The sequence below is a fragment of the Meleagris gallopavo genome, chromosome 6 (assembly GCF_905368555.1).
Source record: "Meleagris gallopavo chromosome 6, MGAL_WU_HG_1.1, whole genome shotgun sequence".
NCBI classification, from domain to species: Eukaryota; Metazoa; Chordata; class Aves; order Galliformes; family Phasianidae; genus Meleagris; species Meleagris gallopavo.
In genome coordinates this window covers 51039686-51053044 of record NC_139409.1, presented here as the reverse complement: position 1 = coordinate 51053044, position 13359 = coordinate 51039686, and the positions used below count along the sequence as shown (strand labels likewise).

General features: G+C 41.1%; 1 protein-coding gene across 1 annotated transcript in view; it reads left to right on the top strand.

Annotated features, from left to right (window-relative positions):
• Nucleotides 1-13359, top strand: part of LANCL2 (LanC like glutathione S-transferase 2) — a 46063-nt gene that overhangs the window by 10955 nt on the left and 21749 nt on the right. The window contains exons 2-6 of the mRNA XM_085226723.1: nucleotides 460-577; nucleotides 5387-5594; nucleotides 8483-8630; nucleotides 9511-9657; nucleotides 13038-13220. Coding sequence (XP_085082849.1) covers nucleotides 460-577; nucleotides 5387-5594; nucleotides 8483-8630; nucleotides 9511-9657; nucleotides 13038-13220 — 804 coding nt within the window. The remainder of the gene's footprint in view (nucleotides 1-459; nucleotides 578-5386; nucleotides 5595-8482; nucleotides 8631-9510; nucleotides 9658-13037; nucleotides 13221-13359) is intronic.

The window sequence follows — 13359 nt, the reverse complement described above, 5'->3', positions numbered from 1 at the left end:
CCTTTTGTATGGTGATCACAGACTGAGCAATCAGATTTAAAAATAAAATGTGAGTAAATTATGAGTGATGTGATTAAGCATATAATTTAAGATGATGGTTTTGATTTTGGCTTGGTTGTCTCAAATATGAACATTTATTTTTCATTAGCTATTTCTTTGACACTGCTGATTGCTGTATATAGTATTTATTCTGTATTTTTTTGTTTGGTGGTTGGGTTTTTTTTGTTTGTTTTTCCAAACAAAAAAGTGGAACACTTTGCTTCTCAAATATGAACATTTATTTTTCATTAGCTATTTCTTTGACACTGCTGATTGCTGTATATAGTATTTATTCTGTATTTTTTTGTTTGGTGGTTGGGTTTTTTTTGTTTGTTTTTCCAAACAAAAAAGTGGAACACTTTGCTTCTTGGATTCTTTCCTTTTCTGAATCACTCCTTTTCTCCTTTCTCCTACTCACAGGTCACTGCTCAGTTCTCAAAACGGATCCAGACAAAAATCAAGGATCTTCTGCAGCAAATGGAGGAAGGGCTGAAGACAGCAGACCCCCACGACTGCTCTGCCTATACTGGCTGGACTGGTGAGAGAGCTAGACAGTGAATGAAGAATGTTTGTTGAATGGTGTGAGTGAGTCTTTTTGCAAAAGGACCTTCAGGTATCCTCATAGGAGCAGTAGCAGAACTCTAATACAGTATGAGTTGCTTTCTTTTAACTCTGTAACCTTGGTCACTGTTGACTGCAGTGAATTCCATTGGCTTCAGTGGACCAACGATCTCATTATAGAGAATTAATAGGCTTTTGTGTATTGAGATATTTATTTTGCAAAATTAATGGATTTTTTAAGGCCCTTCTTCTTTTGAATTACCTGTCATTTTTTTAAGGTTTTATTAAAATTACTCGTTTTCACTTTTTTTGCTCAACTGACTTAGAGGTAGTTAGCTGGCATAATGGTAATGGCATCTTCTAATCGTTGAGGAGATTGTGCTCTCTGCACAGAAGCCTTAGTGTGTATGGTATAGGTAGAATAAAATCATAGAATGGCCTGGGTAGAAAAGCACCACAATGCTCATCCAGTTGCAACCCTCTGCTATGTGTAGAGTCACCAACCAGCAGCCCAGGCTGCCCAGAGCCACATCCAGCCTGGCCTTGACTGCCTCCAGGGATGGGGCATCCACAGCCTCCTCGGGCAACTTGTTCCAGTGTCTCACCACCCTCTGGGTGAAAAACTTCCTCCTAATATCCAACCTAAACCTCCCCTGTCTCAGTTTAAAACCATTCCTCTTGTCCCATCACCATCCACCCTCACAAACAGCCGTTCCCCCTCCTGTTTATTCGCTGCCTTCAAGTACTGGAAAGCCACAAGAGCCGAGCAGAGGGGGACAATCACCTCCCTCTCCCTGCTGGCCACCCCTTTTTAATGCAGCCCAGAACACAGTTGGCCTTCCGGGCTGCAGGCGCACACTGCTGGCTCATGTCCATCTTCTCACCCACCAGGACCCCCAAGTCCTTCTCCTCAGGGCTGCTCTCCAGGAGATCTTCCCCCAGTCTGTATCAATACCTGGCATTGCCCCGGCCCAACTGCAGCACCTTGCACTTGTCCTTATTGAACCCCATTAGGTTCACATGGGCCCACTTCTCCGGCCTGTCCAGGTCCCTCTGGATGCCTTCCCTCCCCTCCAATGCATCGACTGCACCGCTCAGCTTGGTGTCATCTGCAAACTTGCTGAGGGTGCACTTGATTAAAGACTGGAGAGTAGTTTGGCTCTGCTGTTTTGTCTGTACAAGAATTAACATGTGGATAGGAGTGGAATGAAGGTAAGGCTGCAAAATTGTGAATTATATGAAGAGAAATATGCATGTGCAAGTGCTGTTTATCCCTAAACACCACTGTTCTTTTACTTTCCAGTACTAATGCTGACAGAATGAACCCTACTGATCCTTTAGGCAGAGCCTGCAGATGTCAAGCCTGACACAGCCACTGCTCTTCAAGCTGCCAAAACACTTTTCCATCTTGGCCTCTAAAGTGCTGCTTTGCAATTACAATGGCAAATTGTATTCCTGCTCTGTCTATCTTGTGCTTTAGACATTCTTCTGATTTTAGCATAGCATGTTTGATATGTGCCATGAGGAGATCTGTTCTGTTATCTTTGTGTCAGAGAGAGGGAAGCAGCCTGGAAAAGCTCTCCAGGCTTTGCCCATGCTTAGTCTTAATTTTGGCAGTGAAAATACAAAATTTCTTCACTTCTTGATATTTCAGCACAGATGGTACTATGGGTGGATAAGTGGGGATGTTTTAGACAATTCATGTGTAAACGATAGGTATGTTTCAAGGTCTAAGACTGGCTGGTAAGTGAGTGCAGGAGATGTCAAGTAGCCAAGAAGGCCTGTGATATCGTGGGGTACATGAAAAAGAGCATGGCCAGCAGGTTGAGGGAGGTTATCATCCTCTTCTACTCTGCTTTGGTGAGGCCTCATCTGGGATACTTAGTCCAGGCCTGGGCTCCTCAGTTCAAGCAAGACACAGAACTACTGTAGGGTCACCAGCAGAGGGTCACGAAGATGGGGCCTGGAACATCTTCCTTTTGAGGAAAGGCTGAGAGATCTGAGGCTTGGTCAGCCTGGAGGAGGGAAGACTGAGAACAGATCTTATAAATGCTTATAAACACCTAATGGGGGGAATCAAGTCGACGGAGACAGACTCTTTCCAGTGGTGCCTAGTAGCAGGACAGAGCAATATGCACAAACTGAGACATAGAAAGTTCAATCTGAAAATGAGGAAAAATTTTTTTTACTGTGAGGGCAACAGAGCATTAGAACTGCCTGGAGAGGTTGTGGAGTTTCCTTGTCTGGAGATATTCAAAACCTGCTGTCTCGCTCCAATTTATAGGAGGAAGAGGAGGTTCTTTTAATGTATGTATATCTGACAGTGAGATTAAGATGCAGCAGATCAAATGTTAGCCCAACTAGTTCATTACAAATACTAGTCGCTTAGGGAGTTGGGGAAGGGAAGATGGGCAATAGAAAAGATAGGAAATAAAAGCAAGGAGTCTTTGTAGGAAGCAAGAGGGAGGTAGTCACCACCATGGATTCCAGCACTGCTCGTAGGTCAGATGTTGATCTTCAGTAGAGGTGGGTCACTGGGTGTTGTTCTTCAGTTGACGACAATGATGGAGATGGTAGAGACAATGGAGAAACTTTCCAATTGCTGTACAAACTTATAAATAAATCTGAAGTGGTCGAGTCAGCTCCTTTTAGAGTGACAGCTTCTGATTTTTGGATCTCAGCAGGAACTTCTTTTGTTCCCATCTTCTGGGCCTTGCCAGCAGATAAGAGGGAATGGAGGTGCCCACTTGTATTTTGCCTTCACAGCATACAATGGTATTATTCATCAGTCTCCCGTAGCAAGCTGGCCAGACCTTCCACCAGTAAACAGTCCTGAGCACTCTCTTCTGAGGGCAAACAGCTTCAAAGAAATGCTTTTAAATGTAAAATTGTCCACACAGTGATGCTGACTGCCACACAGGAACACCCACCTGTCATCTCCTAGATAAGTCAGTCTTATCGCAAGAAATGCCTCAGAAAGCAGACTTTGAGCCAAAAACAAGAAGGGTTCAGACACCTGCCTGAACATTTTCCTGTGCAACCTACCAATAGGGAGCCTGCTTTAGCCAGGGGGGTTGGATGAGAGATACCTTCAAACCTCAGCAATTTTGTGATTCTAACACCATGACTGACAGCAGACATTACTGAGCATGTTGAAAGTGAGTCATAAGCAAAAACTAACACAGCCAGTTAGCTGAACAAATAATGCACTCTAATCAGAATTTTTTTTTCTGTTCTATAGAAAGATTGCTAATTACATCTACTTTAAGCTCTAAAATTCTTTCAAGGTTTCTGTGGAATTGCCTCAGTAAAAATATTAAAATGGTCTGGATTTTGAAAAACTTCATGAAAATACTTTCTCCCCAAGCTTGTTTCTTGCAACATTTTGCTAGAATGTGAAAGAAGGTAAAAGCCAAATCTGAAAAGAGCTGCCCTGCTTGTTATGTACCAAGTCTTGGCAAATCTTATTGGAAGTAAGCAGTCCTGAATACTGGCTTGTACTTTGGAAGCATCTTCAGAATCTTGAAGTGATTATTGTTGTCACATAACAATATTAAAACCCATGGTAGAATCCATTGTGCTTATCTGCTAATACAAATACTGTTAGTACGTGGCAAACGTCTTGGAGCATTTTGCACAAGAAAGGGTTGGATGAGCTGGACCTCATGGCTAGTTCCCTATCACAGCCTTGATCTGCATATTTGGTGCAGTCTGTTGCTTTGAATTGCGGAAATTGGCGCCAGTCAGGCCAACAGCCTCAGAGACAGTGTTTTCCTGCCATTGCTTTCATGAAGGGGACAGTAAATAGGCCACAATCTCCTGTGCCACTGAGTTGGCCTAACCAAGCTCTGCAGCAGCCTTCTTGGAGCCATCTGTAAATGCCTTTTCAGGGCTGTCCCAGAGAACATCTGAGCATGTACCACTGCTCTTATGGTACCATTCTTGTACTCCTCAAAAAGCCTCTCTGTGGAACTAAGTGTGTCTAGTTTGTTCTCCACTTTATTCGTGGCACAGAAGAATCTCCTCCCTGCTCAAAAAAGAGGAGTTTGAGTTGCAGCATGGTCAGAAGGTACATTTTTTGCTTCTACACATGTACACTTCCAGTTGGCCAAGAAACATCCACTTAGAGTTGTTTTCACTTTGTTAAAAGCTGCAATGATGTAGATTTAAGGTTGGGTTTTGTTTTGTTTTAAATGAAAACTATATAATCATTGTAATGGAGTGAAGCTTGATTTAACCTTCCAGCATTCTCCTGTTTGCTTTCTGGCTTATACAAGCTAGCTTAAATCTTAAGGAGTCACAGTGTCATTGTGAAATTCATCCAGGGGTTATAAACAACTTGGCAAATTGAATCCAAGAACTGCTTAAAATATCCTTTTAAAAAGCAAATGGGAAATAAGTAATTTTTTGTCTATAGCAGATGAGTATTGTAAAGTCAGTGTGCTTGGTTGTAGGTATACTTGTTACCCTAAGATTTTGAGTCTTAAGTGATTTCTTCTCCAAGCTTTAGTACCTGAGTCATGAATTTTCTTAATTCTGTGCTAATAGTGGATGTACTGTTGGGCTTCAGTCTAATAAATTTAGATGTTTGTCACAATCCAAATAGAAATGTAATAAAGACAGACTGATGTGTTCCTTTTGCAAAGCTAGGGCCCTTAGCTGAAATGTTTTAATTGACCAAATGTCTCTTCATGTTTGATGTACTGTTTCAGTGGCACTAAAGATGGTAATGTGATGTATTCAGAAGGGAAAATTAATGAATTTCTTTTTCCCGTGTTTTTTCCAGGCATTGCCCTCTTGTATCTCCAACTGTACCGTGTCACAAAAAAACAAAGCCATTTGCAGCGATCTCTTGATTATGTGAAGAGAATCCTTCGCAATCTCAATGGCAGACGAGTTACTTTTCTCTGTGGTGATGCTGGGCCACTGGCAGTGGGTGCAGTGGTTTATCATATGCTGAAAAATGAAACTGAATCTAAGGAATGTGTTGCTAGGTAAGTGGTCGATGGTGGGAAAAGCCATGGCTTTCTTTTGTAAAGTTCGGTAAAATCAGCAATTTCAGTCGTGGAGGACAGAATTAAAACATGGAGATACTTTCTGTACTGATGTATTTTCAGTAGAATACAGGATAGGCTTTTAGAATTAGTAAATTTGGCTTACAGTTGTATTTAGTGGGTCACTGAGTCTTCTGAGTTGCTCTAAGGACAGGATGTCCTGGACATATCTGTAGTGCATGCACATCTTCATTTTTGTTATAGTAATGGAAGTTACACACCTTTCATTGGCAGAATGTAGTGCTTGTGTAGTATGTGATGCTTTCTGTAAAGCACCTGTTAGCAGTTTTGCAGCATGCCTTGCCCAGTCAGAATCTGCATATTGGCTTCATGTCATCTTCTCTGGTTTATGTTTGAGTTATCCATCTTTTTCTAATCTAGAATCCTAGTCTGAATAATATCAGTTACTGTTCCCGAATGGAGATTTAAGTTTTGAAGTGAATGAACGGTTTGTTCATTACTTTTAGAGCTGACAGTTAGCTTGGTCATGTCGTTTTAGATGCAGCTAGGAAGGCAGTGTTGCTGTAAGGCATGAAGTATGAGTAGAGCAAAATGAGATCAGCAATAAATCTTTTAGTCTTACCTGTGCTTGGGTACTTTCCAGAGGACTGAGAAGGAGCTTATTTGATAATTTCTTCCTTTTCTTCCTTCCCTTCCCCCCACCTCCCCCCGACCCTCCTTTGTTTGTTTGTTTTGTTTACAAATGCCAGGGATGCTCTGAAAGCAATAGCTTCCATTTTATTATGTTGGCCCACAACATAAGAGGCAGATGTTGGTTGTATGGCAATAGAAGATGAACCTTCCTGCCGGTATTCCATTACATTTTGTTGCCGTGTGACAGATGCTCACACAGGAACAGAAACAAAACCATGTGCAGGTTTGTCGTGATCCACTGAACCAATACTAGCTTGAAAGTGGCAGTTTCTTGAATTGAATTGCATCATGACCGGTGACAAGACATAGTATCACCATTACAAGCTGGAATCAAAGTAGCACTCCATGGATTCCCCATCGAGTAAAAAGTTCAAGATGCAGTCCTTAGTGGCTAAAGTGATGCGTGTTGTCTTTTGGGATAGAAAAGGGGTGATCCTTTTGGATTTCCTGGAACCTGGGCAGACCCTCAACTCTTGACTGCTAAATTGTAATGCTGACTAAACTAAAGGCTGCACTTCCAGATTCAGGCCAGAGAAGAAGACAGCTTTTGTCTTGCAGCATTATAATACCAGCCCCCATATCAATTTGAAGACAGTGGAGTATATTGCCAGTCTTGACAGGACTATCCAACCCACCCACTGCATGTCTGAATGTGGCACCTTCTGACTTCCATTTGTTTGGGCCAATGAAGAATGAACTATGAGGGCAGTGTTTTCTTAGAAACAGCATCATCAAAACAGTTGTGAAACAGTGGGTCTTCTGCTGGTGAGGATTTTTACAGGCATGGCATGCAGGCTCTTGTTCATCACTGGCAAAAATGCATAGCTAGTGGTGGGGACGGTGTTGAAAAATAGTGTTTTATAGTTGAGAACTTGCTCTATCAAGCAGTGTTATTGTGCTATTGGAACGTGTTGTAGTTACCATGGAAATCAATAGGAGGCATTACTTTTGGGGTGACCTACATATATTCAGGGCATCAGCAGTGAGAGTTACATTGTAGGTGTCCAAGTATATATATGATTGCACTTTTAACGTGAAGCTGTCTAGTTACAGTATGACTTGAATAATAAAACCTAACAGTGGCATTTAAAAGAAAGTAATTTAATTGCAAGTCCAAAGAGTAGTTCCAAGAATGGAGTAATAACATAAAGCTCTTTTTTGTGAGTAGCTTTTCAGATATTAAGCAGTGATAGTGTAAACAAGCCATTGAGGTCTGTGTTTTTGCTCCAGCATGATGTTAGTGCTAACATTTCTGCCAAGTAATTGCTATTAAGGATATCTGGGAAAATATTTTCCTCTTAATCCAGATTATTTTTCCCCCTCCCCAAATTTAAAATGTGATTATCTCCATGGTTTCATCTAATTGCTAGTTTTAATCAGTGAAAAATAGAAACAGAGAGAGAAATAATGGGAAAGATAACAATTTCTCTGCTTCTCAGTTTGAAAGCAGACTGGTAGAGTAATAGCAGAAATGCTCAGTGGAGCATGTGAGTTGCAGTGGCCAGCCCAAGGTGTTTTTCCACTACTATAGGTAAGCAAAACACTTCTGCATAATAGCAACACTCTTTCTATACTATTATTAATCATTTGAAAAAATGCGTATCTAGGGAAGGGGAGTGCAGAGTGTTTTTTTTCTCCCCTTTGAAGCATCTAAAATTAAGAGTCCTTGCTCAGGTGAAATTACTGGAGCTTCCAGGAGGTTTTCATCATTCTTCCCATTAGTTTATAGCTACTTCTACAATTTAAGTGGCATTTCTTTTGATTGATCTCTGAGATCAGAAGTGATGTAACTGGCATCTGTGAATCTTTTTGCTTCAGTGCAAATTAGTTGTCAGATAGCATCTCCAGGTTGGTATTCCTGGTCTCTCTTAGAAACAGTGTTAGCTCTAGATTGGAGTAGCTTTCCAGCCCATTACCTGTATATGTGTTTCTCTCTGCATGGAAGCCATTTATTTTACTATACTCACTGGCTCCAAGTTGCTTGCCTGTCAGGGACAGCACATATGTATTACTCTTGTGTGTAGAGCTGGCAGCCAGCTGAGGAGATGATGAAAGGAGATTATGGAACTGAAGTACTCTAACTGCTTCTGTTTTGATGGCTTATGCAATGTATAGTCCACTATGGCGTCTAGAGAAAATGCTTTCTCTCACCCTGCTGTTCTTGTCTGATGCAGGTTGTTGCAGCTGCAAAGGACAGTCGTAAGCATGGATGCTGAACTTCCAGATGAGCTGCTTTATGGCAGAGCTGGTTACCTGTATGCCTTGCTCTACCTGAATACAGAAATTGCTTCAGACACTGTCCCACAGTCCATTATCAAAGAGGTAGGACTTTTTTTTCTCTCTCCATTGCCACTATGTATGGCAAAAGAAGGTGATGACAGTTACTTCAAGTGGGATAGAGGCACTACAGAGCAGTAACAGGTAATAAAGAAGGAAAACAGGCTCACCCCTTCCAACAACCTGTGACTGCTCAAGAGAAGCACGGTCTCTATCTAGAGGGATGCTACTTCTTCAGCTGTTAACCCTTAAATGAGGGTGAGGAGGAATGGATCCAGGCTCCACCCCTTTAGGTCACTCAGATGCTTTGCTTGAACCTGAGCGCCCTGGGTTAGCCATGCCTTCTCACCTGATGCTCAGCCATTGGTTCAGGCTGTGACCTGGCAGTTCCACTGCACACAGTACTTGTGCAATTGAACTGGAATCATTCCTTCATGTAATTCAAGTGATTAGGAGCATGAGGCTGGAGAGGAGAGACGTCTACTACTACAAACTTAGTCTCTTTCCCTGCTGCCTGGCTGGGACTGAAATGGAAGCTAATGTGGCAGGTCTGCAGGTAGCTATGGAAATGGCTCTGCTGTGAAACTGGGCTTGGAGCACTTGAGGGTGAGAAATCGTTATGGAAGATCTTAGGAAAGAAGTGTGAAGAAGAATTCAGTGGGGAACCTGCATGTCTTCTGCAGATACCAGAACCAGAGAAAGCAGGCCTGGAAAAAACTGACAAGTTTTTAAGATTCAATTTCTCTTATAAATCTAAGTAATTCTGTCACTGAGGCAGAAACTTCCTTTTTACCTCAGTAGTAAAGTCTGTAGGAATATCATGGTCATTCTGTTTATTGTGGCTTATTTTCAGTGTGATTCTAGTCATGGCAAAACTCTCTGAATCAAAGCAAATGAGATGGAAGGGATGTGTTTTCTTTCTTAGGTAATAGATGCCATTATTGAGTCAGGGAAAAACTTCTCGAAGGAGGAACGTAAAACAGAGCGTTGTCCTCTGTTATATCAGTGGCACAGGAAGCAATATGTTGGAGCGGCCCACGGTGTGGCTGGGATCTATTACATGCTAATGCAGGTAAGAGTGTCTTCCGTGGGCTGGGATGAAACACCACCGTTGTCTTGTTTTGCATCAGAAGATCTCCATTTCAGGTTTCATGTATGCACAGTGCAATGTTGTGGTAGGTCAGGGATTCAGAATTAGAAGTCAAACCCTGCAGCAAAGAACAGAGCTAACAAAGGCCCCAGTAGCGCAGAAGAAAATTGTGGCTTATCTATCCTTGCATTGGAGTGAATTAAGCCTTGCCTCTCAGCATCATGGCTTCTCTAATGCTCCTGTTAGACCTCTGGCTGAGGGACTCATTTTTCTGCAGTTTACTCCAGGATGTCAACATTGTGTTGTGCTTGCATAGCCAAGACCTATGTCCTTGCCCCAGAATGCACCATGTATTTGTGAATGTGTGTGGGTTGCAGTTGAGAGCATCAACATTCTGAAATTTCCTGTCCTCAAGAAAGAGAGTCAGGTGCTCATCCTCATGTTTACTTTTTCTGATACTTGCAGTTAGGCAAGCTAAATATTCATTTAGCTCAGCATCCATCACTCTTCAGTTTCAATTTTTGCTATTTTTCAGTGAGTGTATCACTGCCTCCTGTCCTTCATGTCCTTTTTTTCTTCTGTGATTTATTTTTTTCTACTGTGTTGAAGCTTAAGGAAAATTGTCCTTAATCACATATTCAGTATGGTTTTATTTATTTATGTTCTTCCTTTTCTGTCTCTCATAAAAAAAATCTGATGTTCTTGAGTTTGTTTCTGACCCCTGCTCTTCTCGTCATGGTTTAATGAGATACCTCTCTTTTGTATACCTGTATACTGTACTTAAATCCCTTCCTCCCCCTGCTTTTATATCCTCAAAAAGTATTATGATGCTTTTCAAAACAAACCTGTATGTGTGTTCAGTTGTACAGTCTGGAAGTAGAGCCTTATGTTTCATTACAGAAGTTGGCCATAAAGCTGCAAAATCTGTATCATATAATTTTCTGGTTTTGAAAGATGCTGCCAGTCTGTGCATCATCGTAAATGGTAATTTTCTTAACGGCTTATGGAAAATGACTGTCCTTCAGGCAAGTGGAAGGAATGTGCATCCTCACCTCACAGCCTAAAGTTCTGTACAAATGCTCTTTACAAAAGTGACTGAGGTAGCATTAACTGTTGCTACTGCTCAGCCATTCCTCATTTGCAAAGGATGCTGTGACTTTTCCCCGTCTGCTTCAGATTAGCTCACACCACTTCTACCAGTAGCTCATGCTAAAGCAGCTGACTTCGGTGTGGAAGTGGCTGATGCTCTGCTACCTGGGGTCTTTTGTACCATGGACATCTGCTGATGCCTCAGGATGCTCTAATTTACTGTGCCCTTATCTTGACTTCCTGCTGTCCTTGATAAAGTGGTTCTCCCTTTCCAGCTACCTCTTCTTACTTGACTTCCGTTTTTTTTCACTGCGTTTTCTGAGAAACATCCATTTATTTAAAGAAGTCATCCTTTATTTGCTATTCAAAGTCTGATACCACAAATGCAGTGCATTCTTCTTTAAGCTCTACTCTGTCTACATGGTAAAATCGTAAATAAATAAATAAATAAATAAATCCTTGACATCTAATTGCTGTTTTTAACAATTACCACAAAGCCGTTGTTTATGCAGCATTAGATTACTGTCTTTTCACTGTACGTTAAACATTGTGAGTCATACAGAATTGAGTCATCTGCTGCAGATGAAATGACATGTGAAAGTTCATCCTTCCCTCCATTCCTCCTAGTCCATATGAGAAAAATTTTTCTATGTATTCAGCCAAAAATTCATGATGCTGGGTGGTTGTTTGGTAACAGAGAAAGCATCCAAATTATCACCTGAGATACAAAGACCACTGATTACTGCTTCTTTATAACATCTTTGTGAGGGAATGTGTCTAGGATCTGCTTCCAGACAACTACAGGGAGAGTAAGGGCTCAGGAGTGTTAAATAAGTAATCTGGGAGGCAGGGGAGGTGATTCTATTGCTGGGAAGTCTCCAACTCCTTCACTAATGCTGAGACAAAAATATCTATTGGAGTATCTGTCCTCTTGGCTAGATAATGAGGACACATATCAGTGGGTTACTTTTTTGCTGTTGACAGTTAGGCGTAAGGTGAGAAGGAAAGAATTCTGTTCTTGTTGCAGTCATAAGCTCACTTAAACCCTGGACTGTGCTTGCCTTGCACAGCTCAGTGCACAGCTCTTTACTTTCTGCTGCAGGATTCCAATATGAAATCAAAATCCTGAAACAAAGATTTCATGTGACCTTCCATACTCTGGGCTTATTAACTCCAAGGTGTTCTTAATGAGTAGCTAATCTATATTCAGCTTGCACTCAGAAAAGTACAGAAGAGGAATTTGCTCTAGTGATATGGTGGGCAGGAGTCCAGCATAGCTTTCCTAACTGAGGTAAAGTAGAGGTTATTATTTCAGATTACTAAAAATACAGATACTTAAAGTCATGTAGCTGTAGGACTGTGAATGGTAGCAGCATTCTTAGCCCTTGAGTGCAGATGTGCTGGTAGGAAACAGTAAAATTGTGTGACATAATCAAAGACGAGTCATTTATAACCAAAATAGCCCAGTTATTAGCTTCTGTAGACTCCCAAGTTGTTCCACCAGTTGCTGGAATTCATTAAATTATCTAGGCTGTGTAAAAATAGAGAGCTTTGTTATGACAATACTGTGAAGTGGGCCGGTAGAGGAAGGAATATTAACTAAGAACAGCTACAGACCTAACAGATACTGAGGAAGTGCAGTTTGATGGATACATTTGCCTTTTGGGAAGGATGTAAACTAAATGGAAGAAATAGGAAAGAAAGATTCAGAAGAATAATCTAAGGATGAACATGTACAAAAAAGATACTTAATTGCTTTGAGAAGTAGCTGTTGCTTCTGACATTAGAAATGCAGTTTTATTATCCATAGCTTCATGGAGTTCTGTTTGCAGTGGAAAACTTTAACCTTAATGAACGTTTGTCAGGTTTGTCCACATTAGTAATTTTTAAAATGTGTAACCCTCTGTGTTTTAAGTAAGCATTATAAGCAACTAATCTATAAAACTGTCTTCTTCCTGTAAGCACTCTCTCAGTATTACGATATAAATAGAGGCTTAGGCATCTAGGAGGCTGTGTTCTGTTCTCAGTTCTTCTGTAGTCTTTCTGTGTCACCTCAAGTAAGACAGGTAGCAACTTGGTGTCCCAGTTTCTTTATGTTTGCTGTAACTCTCTTTGTAAGGATATTGTGAACAGACAGTTATTAAATCTGTCTGAAGTGACAGTATTTTGGATCAAGGGCGTATATGTAGAGTAATTGAAAATTGGGCACATAATTGTTGATACCCAATTTATTACTACTTTGATTTTGTTTTTTTTTTCTGTGTTGTCTTTAGCCAATTGCAAATGTGGATCAGGAGACCTTGACAGAGTTGGTGAAGCCAAGCATTGACTATGTGCGTCATAAAAAATTCAGATCTGGGAATTACCCATCATCACTGAGCAATGAGACTGACAGGTTGGTTCACTGGTGCCATGGTGCCCCTGGAGTCATCCACATGCTCATGCAAGCTTATAAGGTGAATCATTCTGTGTTTCTATAAACCCTTTTTTTTTTTTTTTTTTCCCCCCAGAAAGACCTGTATGTAGGCCTGTTAGATTGTAAGTCTTGTGTTTTAAGTCTTTCTGGATCTAGGGTTTCAAATGAAAACCCTGGGC